At 37.4% G+C, this 17,808-nt stretch overlaps 1 protein-coding gene across 5 annotated transcripts in view; it reads left to right on the forward strand.

Annotated features, from left to right (window-relative positions):
* Nucleotides 1-17,808, forward strand: part of COL19A1 (collagen type XIX alpha 1 chain) — a 187,436-nt gene that overhangs the window by 16,543 nt on the left and 153,085 nt on the right. For all 5 annotated transcript variants that reach the window (XM_042879227.1, XM_042879217.1, XM_042879207.1 and 2 more), the window contains exons 5-6: nucleotides 15,654-15,777; nucleotides 16,178-16,453. In XM_042879227.1, coding sequence (XP_042735161.1) covers nucleotides 15,654-15,777; nucleotides 16,178-16,453 — 400 coding nt within the window. The remainder of the gene's footprint in view (nucleotides 1-15,653; nucleotides 15,778-16,177; nucleotides 16,454-17,808) is intronic.

A 17,808-nucleotide genomic window follows, 5' to 3' on the forward strand; every position in this document is an offset into this window, starting at 1 on the left:
TCTGGATGATCTTTGTTCAAAAAGTTGGATGCAGTTTAACTTACTGGTATGCTAGCTAAAGAGAACCTGAAGTGAAGCCTTACTGTGGGGAACTCTTGAAAGAGTTCATCTTTTTCTCCCTGCTAGACAAGTTGACTTGTAAAGCCTTTGTGATATTGCTTTGTGTTCTGATTTTTCCTTTGGATTTTTTTTTTTTAAACAATCTCCAAAGTCTAGGGCAAGGTAATAGTATGAACTAATAAAGAGGCTGCAGACTAAGTATAAAGAGAACTGCGATTGATAAGAATTCCAGTAAGAATGGTCTAAGACCAAAAATACAGTTGCAAAATTAATATAATTTAAAGTTTTGTTGGCGCCAAGAATAAATACTGGCATGCACAGCGATGTTACAAGCAACCATGCAAAACTGAATGAAATATACTACCTATAATGCATGCAGCTGATGATAGATTATTTCTCCTTTATGTTGTGTGATAGAAGTAGAGATTGAAAGATAATTTATTAGTTTGGCTGATCGTACTGAGAGAATTCAAGTGCCTTTGTCAAATGCATATAATTTCTTCAGCAGCAGCAGTGGTGCCATGTGCTTCATAAGTCATTTATCAACAGACTGAAAAAAAAAAAAAAGCCTGTTATAAATCAGAGCTTATTCTGCGGCTTTTGTGATTTAACGCTTTGAGAAATGTAGTTTGCATGAGCTACGCTGTCAGGCATTTCTCACAGTGACTAAAATTGTACCTACAAAAAGATATTTGTGCTGATACAGCTGTGTCTACACTGGTGCTTTGGAGTTTAAAGATGTCATAAAAAGTATCATCCGCTTCCCCCACCTCACTCCTCGATTTTTAGCCTTCCTATCTAAAAATAGTTTATGGGCTCTTGTAAAGTTCCCTGGTGCTTTTTATCATTATACTGATTTTCATTTATTTCCAGTTGCTTGTGAAAGACTTTTGCCCTCTAGCATTTCTGTGTGCTTAGCTCTTTGCAGTTTCTAATCATAAAACATACAGATGAAGATAAATAACCAAATATTTACAAATACTATTTTAATTTTGCATGAACTCTATGATTGATGCCATGGATTTTTCGCTTGGAGAGCTGGGTATCAACTGGAGTTTAATTGTACGGAGTCCTTTGCAGCCTTGGGTTAGTTTTGAGAAGTGGCCATATAGATAGCATCTCCACTTGCCCTACTTCTGTGTTACAGAATCCGTCTTCATCTCTAAGTAAGCACTTCAGAAGGTTAAATGAGTATCAATTTAAACTAATCTATGAACCTAAATAAAAAAGGAAATATAGCTGGTATACATATCCATGTATAAATGTATGGACACATAGACAGGCTTGAGCAGTGGGGCTGGGTGAACTTCCTGAGGTTCAACAAGTCCGAATACAAGCCCTTGCATCTGAGTCAAGGCAACCCTCACTAGCAGTACAAGCTGGGGGGTGAAAGGATTGAGCACAGCCCTGCCAATAAAAGGCCTGGGGGTACTGGTGGATGGGAAGCTGGACATGAGTCAGCAGTGTGCCCTTGCAGCCCAGAAAGCCAACCATATCCTGGGCTGCATCAAAAGAAGTGTGGCCAGAAGGGCAAGGGGGTGATCCTGCTCATCTACTCTGCTCTCGTGGCACCCCACCTGGAGTACTGCATCGAGATGTGGAGTCCTCAGTACAGGAGAGACATGGACCTGGTGGAGCGCATCCAGAGGAAGGATGCAAAAATAATCCAAGGGATGGAACGTCTCTCCTACAAGGACAGGCTGAGAAAGCTGGGGCTGTTCAGCCTGGAGAAGTCTCTGAGGTGACCTAATACCAGCCTTTCAGTATCTAAAGGGGAGCTAGAGCTAGATAGAGGACAGACTCTTCATTCAGGAACTGTGGTGATAGAACAAGGATAAATGGTTTCAAGATTAAAGAGGGTAGGCTTAGGTTGGATATGAGGAAAAAATCTTTTACAGTGAGGATGATGGGGCCCACAAACAGGTTTCCCAGAGATATGGTGGATGCCGCAGCCCTTGGAGATTTTCAAGGCAAGGCTGGATCAGGCCCTGGGCAACCTGATCTAGCTGCGGTATCCCTGTTCACTGCAGGGGAGTTGAACTAGACAGCCTTTTAGGGTCCCTTCTCACTCTAAGGATTGTATGATTCTATGATATGCTCCTGGTGAATATTATAAAAGGAATTGCTGGTCAAAATGTGAAGTGAGAAGTGTAAGAAGTGTACTTCCAGGTCCAACCTTGTACTTGGGCGTTCGTCATGCTGGATGTACTTTTGCTGGAGTGTAGCATCTGCAATTGCTGCAGTAAGTTATTGATGTGGAAGATAGACATTTAGCAGCTGATATCTGCAGGATTGATAATGTTTTCATACTTCCTGGGTAAAGGTACTACATGGAAACAAATCTTTCGTGGAAAGTAGCTTTTTTTTAAGTATGGAAGTCTGGTTAGTTACTGGGAATTGACAATAGGAGGTTAACATAGGAAGTTCAATTATTATGTGAACAGCATGTGATAAAGGTGGTAGCTCATAAGAATCATCATGTGGTCAGAGACATTGGTAGAATATACACCAGAACAGGACCAAAATAGATAGAAGATACAATGTAGGGGTAGTTCAGTAATTAAATTGCATATGATTAATGTCTGAAAATGTTAAATACAAGAAATGCTATCAGACAATTGTTTTTACTCAAAAAGGGACAGGGGGCATTTTTACTCAAAAAGGGGCATGATTTCTTATTTTTCATAGGTTAACTCTCTTTTCGCAGAAGTTTCTCTACATTTAGGAAATGTTAAATGACTGTATTAGTGTGTGAAAGCAGGCTATGCTGCCAGGAAATTACATAAGCTTAAGACTGGTTTGTTGTGAAAATATTAAGAGGAATACAAAAAACACTTTGTGATTAAAGATAGCTGATATGATTTCACGGAAAGTCATGACTCATTAACTGGTTGGAGTTCTTGGTAGTTCTGGAGAGTTACAACGCAGCCTTACTTCATTGCTTCAGTTCTCACTACTGATATGAATCCACATAATAAGTAATGTTACATTATTTTTTCAACAGTATCCTACTGGTTAGTATTGCAATTAATTGCAACTTCTGTGAACAGTTTGATTTTTGTTCTCATGCAGTCATAGAATGACTTGAGTTGGAAGAGACATTAAAGACAATCCAGTTCCAGCCCCCCTGCCATGGGCAGGGTTGGCAACAGCTAGATCAGGCTGCCCGGGGTCCCATGTATCCGGGCCTCGAACACCTCCAGGGATGGAGCATCCACAACTTTGCTGGGCAGCCTGTGCCAGGACCTCGGAGATCTCTGCCTCCAAGTAGGGAATTTATTCTTAACATCTGCCTTTCCTCTCTTTTAAAGCTAATCCCCCTTGTCCTATCAGTATCAGACTGTGTAAAAAAGTCACTCTCCATTCTGCTCGTGGGCTTCTCTTAAGTATAAATATGTACAGAAGTAAATGTGTATTTCAGTTGTAGACTCTGCTGTTAGAAATATCTTTTTTTTTTTACCTGAAGAATACAGATTCTCATTACTTTGGATACTTAATTACTCAAGTGATTCAATAATGATAATACTGATATTATTTTGTCATAAAACTATGAGCAGGTATTTCCTTTTTAAAATTAGGAAAACATTGAAAATGCTTATATGGAATAGTTTTTTACTCTGTGAAATATCAGTGACGTTTTCTTTACTGTTGTAAGTCTTTAACAGTTTAGACTGTGGTTTGTAGTAAATAATTTAGTGTTTATGGAATTTTAATCAGCAGTAAAGATTTCAGTCTCGTCCTTCTATTAAAAAAAATAAATTAGCTTTTATTTTAGTTCTGTCAACTTCACACAGATGTGGCACAGATGATTCAATATGAAATAAAGCTACAGTTAACAGAATAACATGCATAGTTTTAATAAAAGGTTTTTTGCAGACTGGAGCCTGCACTGTTTTGAGACATTTGTAAATACACAGTATCTCAAACTTAGTTATTTGGATATAAGGCATCTGGCCTGTGTCCCCAGTCTGAGAAGGGCTCTGTAACATCCAGTATTCTTTCTATGCGTGTTTGGTGCTGGCTTTTTTTAATGTGATGATTAAGAAAAACCTAAATAAAGGAGAGAGTGAACCTGCTTCATTTATCCACAGTCACCACTGCATGAAGTCTCCTTTCAACACTTCTGTGTCAGGTCTAATGCAAGACCCTGTCACTGTTTAAGCTTTTTTGTTTTTTTCCTAGTCCTTTAAAGAGAATACCTGGCCATTTCCCAGCTGGGTCAGATGGTCCCAGGGTTGGCAAGTCGCGAGTCCACAGCCCATCCTGTTAAACATGGTTATGACTCAGCAGATAGTAATGCAATGTTGATTTTATTTAGCTTGATATATTTTAACCCCATTTAATCTGCAAGGTGCTAAAATCTCATTGTTACAGAAAGTGTGAGTTGTAGGACAAATTGTATGTACTTTATGTTGGTGGTTGTTATTTTTAATTTATTTGACTTCAATCAGAGTCCTGGGACTTCAGAGAAGTATTCATCTCCAGTTTATTAAAATTCTGTTAGGTCTTTCTATGTGATGCAGATTTATTATTGATTTTAATTTTCAGATTCATTCACTTAAATCCATGAATATTACTGTTTTTTACAGACTGTAAAAAAACAACTCATTATTTATCCTTGAAATTATAAGCTGAACACTAGGCTTAAATATTCATAGACTAGACATGTTGTATGTAGGGGGTGTTAAAGCAAAGGCATGTTCTGTCTCTGTACCTTCACACTTGCAGCTGACAGAGCTACTTATTTCGGGTCAGTCCTCTGGTATCTGGTATCATTAACCTTTCCTATTCCAATCTCTTCTGTTGGTAATATAATCTTCACCCCTTACGCTTTCTTTTTTGGGGAGAATTCTGATGGACAGGCGTATCCATCTCAAACAATGTCATAGGCTGCAGTATCTTCAGTGTTGCCTGTGTCTTTTCAAAAACGCTTTAGCTGCTTGCGGCTGCAGCCTGGACTGAATTTATTAGTAGGCATTACTGAGTGCTGAGGAGGAGGATAGTTATCCAAGACATTATTTGAAGTGGTTAGGAAAAAGAACATCCTTTGCTTTCACTCAGCTTAATTCCACACATAATTCCTTTTAGCTCTCCCTTTCCACCACCAGCCAACATATTATGTTCACTGTGATCACCACCCACAGTTTTCATGTTATTGATCCTAGCCTGTGAGATGCTTTGTCTTATCTCCTCTCCCCAGGTTGTCTAGGACCTGGCAGCATGTACTAGAAAAGGAAGGGGTGAACCTATTTCAAATGTAATCAGTAACTCACTTCACTAGAACTTATTCCGCTGATTCACTGCTAAAAACTAGCAAAAGTTTGGGATGGAAGTGGGAGAGACTAAACAGCTAGAAATTGAGAGTTATAAAGAAACAACATCTTTAGGTTGGATAGCACAAGGTCATGCAGAAATATGAGGTAGCTCTCACAGTGCTAGCATGTGAATGCTAGGTACAATGCAAGGTTCTCAGAGTGAGGCTCTTCTTGAGCAGATTAACCCAAGTTAATCTGGTAAATTGTATAATAGTGCTGGTAAATTGGCTGTGAAAATATTCAAGGAAAAATGAATGGTTAGCTTTCTATGTCCTGTAGTGAAAAATATATCCAGGCCAAGGAAAAAGGAGCATCGTTCCTTTTTTCCATACTCTACTCCAGCGTATGATGTGCATCATCTGTTCAGCTTCAGTGTGAGAAGCACATAACAATGCATGCAGAAAATTTTTTGCTGCCAGTTGACTCTCAGAGGTTATAGTAATTATTATTTTTTGTGACATCTTCAGAGGGTTTCTTGCTCAGCTGAATAACTGAAGTCCACCATAGATAATCATATTTAACATTAAGAAGTTAATCTCTCATTCAATTCAAAGACTGCCAAGTAATAGACTTTTTTAATAACTATCTGTTATCTTTGTTCCATTTCTGGGAGTAAACTAGAAAGACTAAATTAGCACAGAATCCATCTATGTAATAGACAGTTCATTACATTTCTTCAAATTCAACCATTCATATTTTCCTTGAGAAACAAAAGCTTTATTCAGTTTTTGTGTATTACTTGCAAAAACTTTGTCAGGCTCTCTGTGCTTCTCTTATAGACGCTATCAGTTTACTAATGTGGCTCCGAAAAAGGAAAGCACTTAAGATTTCTGAGACATTCGTACTGGACAAAAAGACTGTGCTCCTATGTATGAACCAGTTAGATTTTTTTTTTTTTTCCAACATTTAGCTACAGAAAGGAAAGAAGAAAGAGATGTATACCTAACAAGAACATTATTCCTGACAGGTGATGATAAGAGTGCAAAGGAACAGTTTTCTGTTGAATTATTTTATATTTTCTATGTGGCTTCACAATGGTAGGGAGATGGATGCTGGTACTGGAGGAATCTCTACATAACTTTTTAAATTTTCATATGTGAACAAATTTAGCATCTTTGGGTTACAGGGAAATGTTTCATGAAAGGGCATTTTGTGTTTGTAGAATTACTGTCAAGACTCTAAAAGTGTAGGATGCATGTAACTTCTTAATGAAACTTCCTTGTGAGAAGGGGCAGGTGGAACTGAAGATATAAATTGCTGATGCATCAGTATCAGCTCTAGAGGTGTCACCACACTTCTGCAGCTATGAGCACATATATGTGAGGCATTGGGATGGAAAAACGAACTGGAACAACAGAGTGGGTTTGGTTGCTTTCTGCTACCAACATTAGAAAGTCCCTGCATGTTTCTCTGTCACTAAGTGATGCTGACAGATTGAAAGCCAGTTTGAGAGCACGAGGCAGAGGGATACCAGAAAGAGTCATGTAATTGCATGAGTAGGAGAAAGCAGATTTTGGGGAATTTTCAGTTCCTCAGACACCAACAGCAGTATGTTTATTTGTCTCTGATCATATCCCAAGAAAAATAGTCAGTATGAGACCTGAGCAAATCATATAGATTGACTTTAGTCTTTCTGAATCACAAGTAACTACGCTGTTTGAAGTTGTATTAGCTCAAAAGTGTCTAGAGAAATATCTCGATGCCTGCACAAAATATGTTTCCTTTACTGGCTTTGCACATTAGAAGACAGCTTACTGCAATGTATGCACTGGATCCACTCTGTTGCGTTGGTTTTTCTTGAGTCTATGCCAGTGCAGACTTGTGAGTCTGTGAGTCTTGTGAGACAGTGCAGGCTATGAGGTCTTCTGAGTAAAATTTTAGCTTGCTCAACTAGTCAGGCTCTGGCTTTCATCATTTACCTTCTTCATCTCTCATCACCATGTTCACTAGTTATCATTCTTTGTCACCTTGTGTTCCTCTAACACGGAGAGATGTTTACTGCTGATTAGAGCAGCCTAATTTAGTGTGCAGCATTCAAAAAGGTGTCATATTTTTGAAATGGAAACATGCTGTTTGAAAAAAAATTATTGTGCATTTTCTGAACGTATTTAATCATATTTTTAATTTCTTAATATTTATTAATAAGATGTTATATTTGTTATATGGGGTTAGTTTTGTTTTCCAGATGAGAGGAAAGTTTATTGTATTACTCTCAGACCTATTTGATTCTTGAAAAATATATCCAAAGTGAACAAGGCAAATGTATTTATAACTGCATTAGAAGTATTGAAAGTTGCTTTCCACAAGACTGCAAAAGACAAAATGTTGGTTTGAATAATCTCAAATCGTTATCAGTCTGCAAAATTCTAGTTGGGAAAATGAGAAAAAAGAAGTTACATTTTGCATTTTCACTGTTACAAGTCTGTAGCTATTACTACTTCTGGATGTTTTTCCAGACAAATTGAAATGTTGAAAAATTGATCAAACTTGAAAGCAGATGTAGTTAGCATGACTTCTTTAAAATCACTGGAAGAGAAGCTTTTGACTCTACTAGAAGTTGGTAGTTCATATAAATAAGGTTACAGAATACTGCTGGAAAGACTAGGGAAAACCTTTTCTGATTAGGACTAATAGGTCTTCTATTTCTATTTCAAACTTTTTTTTTCCCCTTATTTAAATGTCCTTCAAAATTTCCTTAATAACAACATGGACTTTCAGCAAAATAAATTAATAAATCTAAACCACTTATGTTTTAGAAATAAGCAGTTGATTTACCTGTTCAGAAGACAGAAACAGAAACATGATAAAGTTTATAAAATTTTACGTCAATATCCTTTCTAAGTGTAAAAATAATCTGCAGCTTTGCATTCAGTGGTACGTTTTCTGAGTGGGTTGTTCTCTGCCTAAGTAATTAATAACTCTTAAGCTGTCTGAATAGTTTCCCTTAAGTTGCATCATATAACGTGTCATATGAAAACAACTTGAGGCCTAATGTAACATGAAACTGTACAGCGCATCTTAGTGTGATTTGAGGAAGATGGATGGGAGGGAAATTGTTTCTTATTTTTGGTGACAAACAGCTGTTCTTAACTTTTATTTGTGAAGAATTTATAATACCCTTTATAGGCAGAAATAGGTAAATTTTTTTAGGCAGTTATTTCCAATTTCCACTTTCTATTGTACTAGTGAAGTTAGGCAAGAAAATGTGAATCAGGAATGTAGCAATTTGATATGAAAATACTGAGAATAATATGGATTTTTAAAATTTGGATTACTTTGCTTTTTTCTTCATAACTGATCTCAGCTTGAGTTCCTTTAGTGAACACAAAAAGGTTAAGACTTCAAAATCTGAGAGAATGTAGTGCTACATAAGTCATCACCCATGATAGGAAAGTTAAACTAACTCCTTGAGCTCTGGTCTCCAAATTATTGTAACATTGTCATGTTACAAGTGACATATAGCAGGTAATGGTATATGTCAGCTGGAAAAGATATGTCTTGCCATAAACTCTAAACATCTCTCACTTCAATCTCAGGAAATGTAAGTTGGCTCATCTTTCTCTTCCTGGAAGATATTCAGCAGGCTGGAGGTTTCATTGATACTTGTAAATACGGAAGTTTGTCGTATACTGTAGTATATTCTCATTTGATACGGAACAATTAGAGTTCATAAGACTTAAAAATAGATGCTACTTTTCCATTAGTGCTTTTTTAAAAATAAAAACAAAAGGTAAATAAAGGATTGCCTTACTAAATTTGATATGGGTAACTCAATGCTGCTTTACCAAGATAGAACTAAAACTGTTTATAGCACAGTGAATACACAGTTAATTCATTCATAATTACTTCATTTAGTATGGTAACAGTAGGAGAACCAGATGGTTTCAGAGATTTTGAGAACTTCTGAGGAAACAAATGAACAAGTATTTTTGTCAAAAATCTATCAGTACTTGATCATGACAAACATTAGAAGGTATGCACAAAAATGATTGCTAAGTTCATGTAAAATACTTTTCTAATAATCTAATAATTTATGGTCTGTGCTGTACTTGCACCGCTGTACTTGTTTTTAGGGAAAACTATAGCTAAATTTATTCAATTAAAAAGAGGAGAATGCAACAAAACTCTTTGCAACTAAGAGTATACAGTTTGATAGAGCAGCACATGGATGGTGCTGTGACATCACTGTTTATTTATTACTGCTCTGGATGTATCTACCTGATGCTTCAGCCTATAGAATATCATGATAAACCTGGCCACCTGAATTTGCAACGTATCTACATTCTTGTATCGTTAGCAATTTTCCTTCTTGTTTTCTTTTCCCTCCCCAGTCTGGCAGCTGGGTTGTCTGTAATTTACAGTACACCTCAATCCAGCAAGCTAGGGTGGTAGAAATTCAGTTCATGAGTTCAGTTCATGTGCTGTAATTCCTGCAATTGTTTTCAGCAGTTTCCACCAAGGGTGTGCTTTGCTTTGAGAACAGAGTGCTCCATTCATTAACTTTCCTATTTTTATTATATACTACTGACAATGCAGACTGAGAGAGAAATTAAAACTGTCTAAATTCCACCCAACATGTAATTTAGTCAGACTTCAGGCGCCTGAGTCTCAGAGAATGATTCAAAATGTCTGTTCTGAAGCACCACCTAATCCCTGGTGCCACCTAAAATGAATCATTTGGGGACAAAATTTTCCTAGGCATCTGGACATTAGCTCCAGTAAAGCTCAGAAGCACCATGGCTGAAGCAGAACAGGCATTTAGCTCCCACCCAAATTTTATTCTAGCTTGGAAGTGCATAGAGATGCTTTGGCTATGCCTGTAATCCCAGAGGTGCCTAAGCCATTGTCTATGCTTAAATTGCACGTAATGGACTTGGACAGCACTGAATTCAACAGTCCCAGTAGTCACAATCAGCTTCAGTGTAGAAGAGGGGAATAAGGTCCGTTAAGCACTCTTGAAGGTTAAAGTAGTCCAGATCATCCAGGAATAATACCTGATTTGGGTTGTCCTGAGCTGAGAAGGCGCAATAGGAATGGGAAACTTGATTCTCATCTCAGTGTTAAGGATGTTTCCTGTGAAAGTTTTTCTCTCAAGTTTGATCATGCAGATAATTCAAGCACTTGCATCCAAAAAAAAACCTGTAAGCATCCCCTGGATTGACGATCATATTTACATGTTTGTTTTAACCTGTAAATTCTCTTTTGCCCTCTTCTTCATAGATTATTTTAGATATTTTCTATACTACTCATGTTTCTGCAACATTGGAGCACATGTTGAATCTTACTTAAGACCTGTTATTTCCCTTACTGCTTTTGGCTTAGATAACAGGGAGTGTTAACCTAAGTTAGCAATCTCTATATTTGTGCTTTACATCTGTAGACTCTTAGGTGAATTTGGTTCAGGTTTCTTTCACCCTTATTCTCTTCTTTTTTCTGTTGCTCTTTTCACTGTGCCACATAGATTAGAGCAAGTAGGAAATACTTGTAGGAAGAGGAAAAACTTAAGGAAATACTTATTCATCTGTGGACATGCGGAACAACTTGATTTTGTCTTTTTCATTAATGTTTAATGCTACTTCTTTATCGTTTTTACTCTGCTGGTGATGCCTTGTTAGTTTTTCATATCAATCCTTTTTAAATGTTGACAGATGCAACCGAGTGAAACAGCATATTAAACATTCAAAGACTGAAGTTCAAGTTCAATATTCTGAGATTTTTTTTTTTTTGCTTTTCTCATATTTGAGGAAGAGATTCTATATTGATGTTTCTATTCCAGCTTTTTTCCCCTTCTATCAGTTGTCATTTTATATTTATCGTTTAGAACATATACATTCTGTCTGTATTTCTGAAAAGTCTATAATTGAGCCTTACAGAGTAGAGGATATAATGGGAGGAATACTGAAATTTTTCTATACCACTTTACTGATCATCTGTACCTGTGTAATTTCAAAGCTAGATACATGATTTTTGTTTTATTTCATTCAATTCAAGTCATTCAAGGAAGAATAACCTAGAGGAAACTGCATATAGTAATAGATAGCATGCTTGTTTTCTGAGTATTTTACAATTTGTTTTTTTACCTCATAGCATTCACTATCTGACTGAAGGGCTGAATGTAAAGCATGTATTTTAAACATCCTTTAATTATTTTGGTAAGCAAGGCCTGTTTGCGTTGTTAAACAATGGAAACACTAATTGGAGAATAAAGATATTGTTTCTATTCAGTTTGGTCTTCAGTATACAATAGTTCTATATAAAATATGTGGTATTTAGCATTATACTGTGCAGGTAATTGTAAAGCATGGTCTTAGACTGTCCTCTATGCCAAGAGTGGTATTCCGTGTTGTTTGTTTCTGAAGTGTACTATACCTGTAGTATAGGTTTATCTAACAGTATTGACTTGCTATTTGTTTACATCAATTCTAACCATGCTGTAATAATTTCATTTAGTAATCTAAAATTCTTTGCAGCATTTCATAGAATCTAAATTGAAAATAGTGATTGATGACAATGCTGCCATTCAGAAAGATCTTGGCAAACTGGAGAAACAGGCTAGTGGAGACCTCATGGAAGTTCAGCAGAAGCAAACACAAAGTCCAGTGCCTGTGAAGGACTCTCTCCATAGGATGTTACATGCTGGATTAATGTCTGCTCAGATAGTGGCCCCGTAGAACAAGAGCTGCAGCCAGTGCTGAGTGCCCTTGTGGTGAAAAGGCTAACTACATTTTCAGCCATCCTAGGAAGATAGGGTCATACAATTGTTAAGGTTGGGTGAGACCTCTAAGATCGTTACATCCAACCATCAACCTATCACCATCACACCTACTGAAACCCTAGTGCAATATCTAAGCATTTTTTGAACACCTCCAGGGTGGTGACTCCACCCCTTCCCTGGGAAGCCCATTCCAATACATTATCAGTCTTTTGGAGAATAATTTTTTTCCTGATATCCAACCTGAACCTTCCCTGGCAGAACTTGAGGCCATTATCTCTTGTCCTTTCACTAGTTACTTGGGAAGTTGACACCTATCTCACCACAACTTCCTTTCAGGTAATTGTAGAGGTATATAAGTATAAGGTCTCCCCCAAGTTTCCTCTTCTCCAGATTAAATAACGCCAGTTCCTTCAGCTGCTTTTCTTAACACTTGTGCTTCAGACCCTTCACCAGCTTTGTTTCCCTTCAATGGATATGCTCCAGGGCATGATAGTCTTTCTTGGAGTGAGGAGCCCAGAACTGAACACAGTACTCAATGTGTGCCCTCAACAGTACTGGGTGATGGTAACTTCCCTAGTATTGCTGGTTGCACTATTTCTGATGCAAGCCAGGATGCCATTGGCTTTTCTGGCCACCTGGGCACACTGCTGGCTCATGTTCAGCCAGCTGTCGACTAACACCTCCAGATTAGGTCTGGTAGGTCAGGGAAAGAGATCACTGTCACTTGTGAGACTGTATCAGAAGTTTGGTGTCCAATTTAGTGCTTCCCTGGAGAGGAAAGCAGAGAAGAGCTCACTGGGATGAATCCAGTGGGAGGCCCAAGATTTTTGCAGGGCTGGAACCCATGGTATGTGAGGAGAAGCCAGGAGAGCTGACCTTGTCTGGTCTGGGAGAGAGGAACCTCAGGGATCCTCATTGCTCCCTACATCCATGTTATAGAGAGGCCAGAAACAGGCTCCCATCAAAGGTTCATAGTAAAAGGTCAGGAGGCAATAGGCACAAGATATAGTAAATGAAATTCCTGCTAGATATTGGTTAAAATAAGATAAATTCACTGTGTGCATGGCTAGGCACTGGAGCAAATTTCCCAGAGGATGAGTAAAATAATCTGTGTCAATGGAGACTTCCAAAGCTCATCTGGACAAAACTCATAGTAATTGGAGCAGATTTTCAAGTTACCTTGCTCGGAGCAGGAGACTGGATCCATTGGCCTCCTGAGCTAGTGAATTATTTTGTTAATCTATCTAAATTTATCCTTGGTCTGTTTCTACTTACTTCTTTCCTTCGTCAGTTGACTTCACTGAAATTATCGTAGTACCACTGGGAATTAATTTAACCTTTTGTAATTTTTTCATTTTTCCCAAAGCAAATTTCTCTATCAGCTCTAATGGTGAATCAACTCCTACTCTTCCTTAATAGTACTGATCTGTACCTGAGAACTTTTCTGCTTTCAAATAATCTGATAAAAATTTCACATAGGTTACTTTGTATTATTTGCACTCATACAGTTTTTGAGAATATTGTGAAAGAAACAGAACTTTAGAGGATTAATACCATTACTTGTTTAGATAACACTTTAAGCATCAGGGAGGCTTGCAGTAATAGGAGACAAGGGAAAAGAAGTGTTCCGTATTTACTAGAATACCTAGCAAGTCCAGAAATTACTTCCGTCTGTTTTGTAGACATGTCATACCAATCATGGTTTCTCCTCCTTTCATTTGATGAAGACTTCTGTTTATTTCCCTCCCGCAGTTGTTTGCCCTTTGCCCATTAATATGAACTCCCACGTGTCTCTTAATAAAGAACTTAACTGGGAATGCTGATTGTTTTTGGAGAGCTAAACAGATGCTTCTACAGCCAGATGTCCTGTGTAAATTACAGCTGTAAACCTGAGCTGCCATGTCCTCAGTCTGCCCAAGATGTGGTAAACCATAGGGCCAATCCTACAATCAGATAGTTTACTGAGATGCACTTGTGTTTCAGTAATGTTCAGTGAAGGTATACTTTGTAAGAAATCATAGATAATTCTCATGTCATAAAGAAAGTATGGAGTAGGATGAAATCTAGATGTAAGTACTGCAGATCCTGTTCACTTCTGCCTTGCCTTTTGACAATGAAACATCTGTAACTGTGCAACAATGCGTATGGGTCTGCTGACAATGTGGGAGAGCAGCCAATTTGGTCCTGGGATCAAAACAGGAATCAGGTGATGGAAATATGCCAAAGAAATGTGATTCCAGGATAAAGGACTTTAAGGAGGTGTTAGTCAATAAAGAAGCTCTTTGGGAGGATTTAAAGCAGGCCTCTCTTGACAGAGGGCGTTTTTCCTGAGATCCTAAGTGAAGTGATCCTGCCTTCCAGGATGGTGGTGCAGTTATTGTCTTGTCAGCTGGTGGTTTTCTCTTTCCTCTATAGCACATTACTGTGTGATAATAATCCCATTTGTAGTTTCGTTTACTTCAAATGATCAGGGGATGAAAACCAGAGTAATTTTTTTTTCTTTTCTGAGTGGGGCTCTCAAGCTTCCTCCATTCTGATCTATGGCATACCTTTTGCAGTGTAATTAGTTGGTTGCAGTTAGTTGGGCAACATGGAGTGTTGTTGTTCATTGTTTCAGATGTAAAAAAACCATCAGTGTTAACACTTTATATAGTTTTGTTTCACCTCGGTTTTAGAAAATAAATAATCAGGACAAACAAAAAACAAAAAACAAAATATTGATGACACCATCTTAATTTATTTCAGAATTAGTATGTATTTAATAATTACCAATCTGTACAACTGAGTTGCAGAGTAATTTCAATAACATGTTTTTGAAATGCAAACTTTTCCAGAAGTTCACAGAAGTGGTGTTGTGCCACATTCTGTGATGTGGGTAGCAAGTCAGACCTGTTTTTAGAGGCATATCTCAAGTAAAAATGGGAAGATGAAATTGAGCATAGCAAGACATGCATTCAGAAAGATATTCCTTATTTTTGCTTCAGTTGTTCTAATATTCAAAACATCCAAGTCATTGACAGTGGAGGTTACAGGATCTAATCTGCTATTCAAAGCAGGACCAACAAGTTAGAATATATTATTATGAGCCATCTCCTGCTGAGTTTCACAAGCATCCAAGGATGAAGATTATCCCACAGATCCTTCACAAATTATTCCACAAATTCTCTGGAAAATTTATTTCAGTGTACCAAAAAAAAGAAAAATTTTGGGAAAGTAGTGCTTTAAAGTTTGTTTATGTAAGGCACTGATTTTGTAACAGTTGTTTTACAACATCCATTTATAGTATCTTATGATTTCAAAAAGAAAAACAAAAAGAGAAATTATTAGGTAATTTTTCAGTCATTCTTTTAAATAAATTGAATTGCACTTTTGAGCATGAGGAAGTAGGAGGTAACGTTTCTGAATACTGAAGCCAGTGAAATTCTTTGAATGGGAGCGAGATTGGATTTCACCAGGTATTACTTCTGTTCATTCCTCTTGAAAAATGCTGATCTGTACATAAAAATAATGAAGATTCTTTTTTCTTCTTCCCCTTCCCCCCCCTTTTTTTCTTTCTATTGTAGGCAAGTATTTCCAAATGGGCTACCTGAGGAATACTCTCTAGTTGCTACGTTCCGGATACGACGAAATACCAAGAAAGAGCGTTGGTATATATGGCAAATCTTAAATCGGCGCGATACTCCCGAGGTTGGAGTTGTCTTTGATTTATTTATCCTTTATTTAGTTTTTATAGGTTTTTTCCCCCATGTAATATGACAAATATAACTTACTAGATGTTTTACCGTTGAATTTAGCTATAGTTTACATGGAATAGGCAGACTACTCTGAAATAGTTGATAATTAATTGTAGGAATGACAAAAAATTAAGGAAATTTATTCTGTTAAGACTGCAAAGTAGGGTAGAAGGCATGCTTGATTTATAGCTGATATTTTTAAAAAGTTACATAAAAGAAAGCTTCGTATTTCCTTCTCAATGTGTTTAATAGGAGTATTTTTATTATATATAGTTTGTAAAAGTGTATAACTCTCCTATTCTCACCTTTAATTGACCATTTCTTCTATTTCTTCTATTTCATCTTGCTTTCAGATCTCTGTGCTTCTGGATGGTTCAAAAAAGGTTGTGGAGTATATGACCAAATCTGCCCAGGGGAATATACTACATTACACTTTTAAGAGTCGAGAAATTTATCCATTGTTCGATCGGCAGTGGCATAAACTTGGTATTAGCGTGCAGTCGGGGATCATTTCCCTCTATTTGGATTGTAATTTAATTGAGAGAAAGCAGACTGATGAAAAATTCACCATTGACTTTCAGGGAAGGACTCTGATTGCTTCTCGTGCTGCAGATGATAAGCCCGTGGATGTGAGTAGTACCAAAGAAAAACTCAAAAATTCAAGTGGTGTGTTATCCATACTTCTACTGAAACAATTGTGACGAATTATGTGGGGGGGGGGGGGAGGTGGAAGGATTCAAATCAGGTTATTAATTTTCAGTGGGAATTCTTAATTTACAGTCCTTAGGTCTTTTTTTCTAAACAATATTTAATGCTGTAGTATCTGCTAAGACGAACCTTCTGAGGAAGTGGATGAAGGTACATTTCCTGCAGCCTTTGCTACAAGTAACTGACTGCAGGTGCAGCTGGCAGTTGTGAAGTAGTCCCTCTCCTCCATCCCTTCCTATCAAAAGACAGTGGACAAGATCTTCAGAATGAAATTCAAATGCAAGGAAAGCGAGCTGTTGTGGGGTATTCCTGAAGAAAGCAAGCTGTTGCCTCATCTGCAGATAAATGGGGCAATGTGGAATTACTCAAGACAGTCCCTTAATATTATGGGCTTTGTTCTGTCCCATAAATATTCTCCTGTTTCCTCGAATAGAGAGATCAGAGCAAGTGATTGGGAAGTTCCAGGAAATGGCAGTTTGATTGAAGTATACTGACATTCCATTACCAAGATTCAAGCATTTGGCTTGAAGTTTATAGTGGCCATTTGAATGCTTCAGTTATATTATGTACCTTATACAGTTTGAGATGGAAACAGTACACTGCGGCTACAAGCTAGCATTGTAAGAGGAATCAGTTCTGTGAGATGCTCATGGGCCAAGCTCATACTACTATTTATTTTGTAAAATTGAGTTCAAATTTTGTATGTACCATCCCCTTATTTCCAAGTAGCATGGAGGAAAAGAAACAAATGCTTTTTAGCTTGTGTTATTTAATGGCAGAGGTTGGATAATCCCAAGTAAAAGTTGGAAGTAGAGTTTTCCACACTTGCGGGAAAAACATTGTGGGTGTAAAGCTGATGAAGACAGCAAAGCAAATCCTGCACTCATAACCATTTTTCTCTGTGCCAAGTGCAAGTAACAAAAAAAGAGAATTGCAGAAGGTGTATTGTAGCAAAACTATTCTCTGACATTAGGCTTTTCCAAGACTTTCCTGTGAATAAGTTGGTTTAGTCTCTAATATTTACAGACTTGTGTAAAAGCTGGACAGTGCAAGATTAACTAGTTAAAATTAGACATTGTTCATCCACTATGAATTTGTAAAATAGAAATCTTATGCTCAGCATCTTTTCTCTTAGGGTGGTTTAGTGGCAAGGTCCAGGTGGCCTGTCAAAAGTGATGGAAGTTACATATTACATAGAACTTGTCAAACCTTTGCATTACACTCCTGAAAAGAACATTTGCAGAGAAGATCCATTGGGCTAAAATGCCCATGTAGT

The sequence above is a fragment of the Lagopus leucura genome, unplaced genomic scaffold (genome assembly GCF_019238085.1).
Source record: "Lagopus leucura isolate 7727_CA_CO unplaced genomic scaffold, USGS_WTPT01 Super-Scaffold_73, whole genome shotgun sequence".
Classification (NCBI taxonomy): domain Eukaryota; kingdom Metazoa; phylum Chordata; class Aves; order Galliformes; family Phasianidae; genus Lagopus; species Lagopus leucura.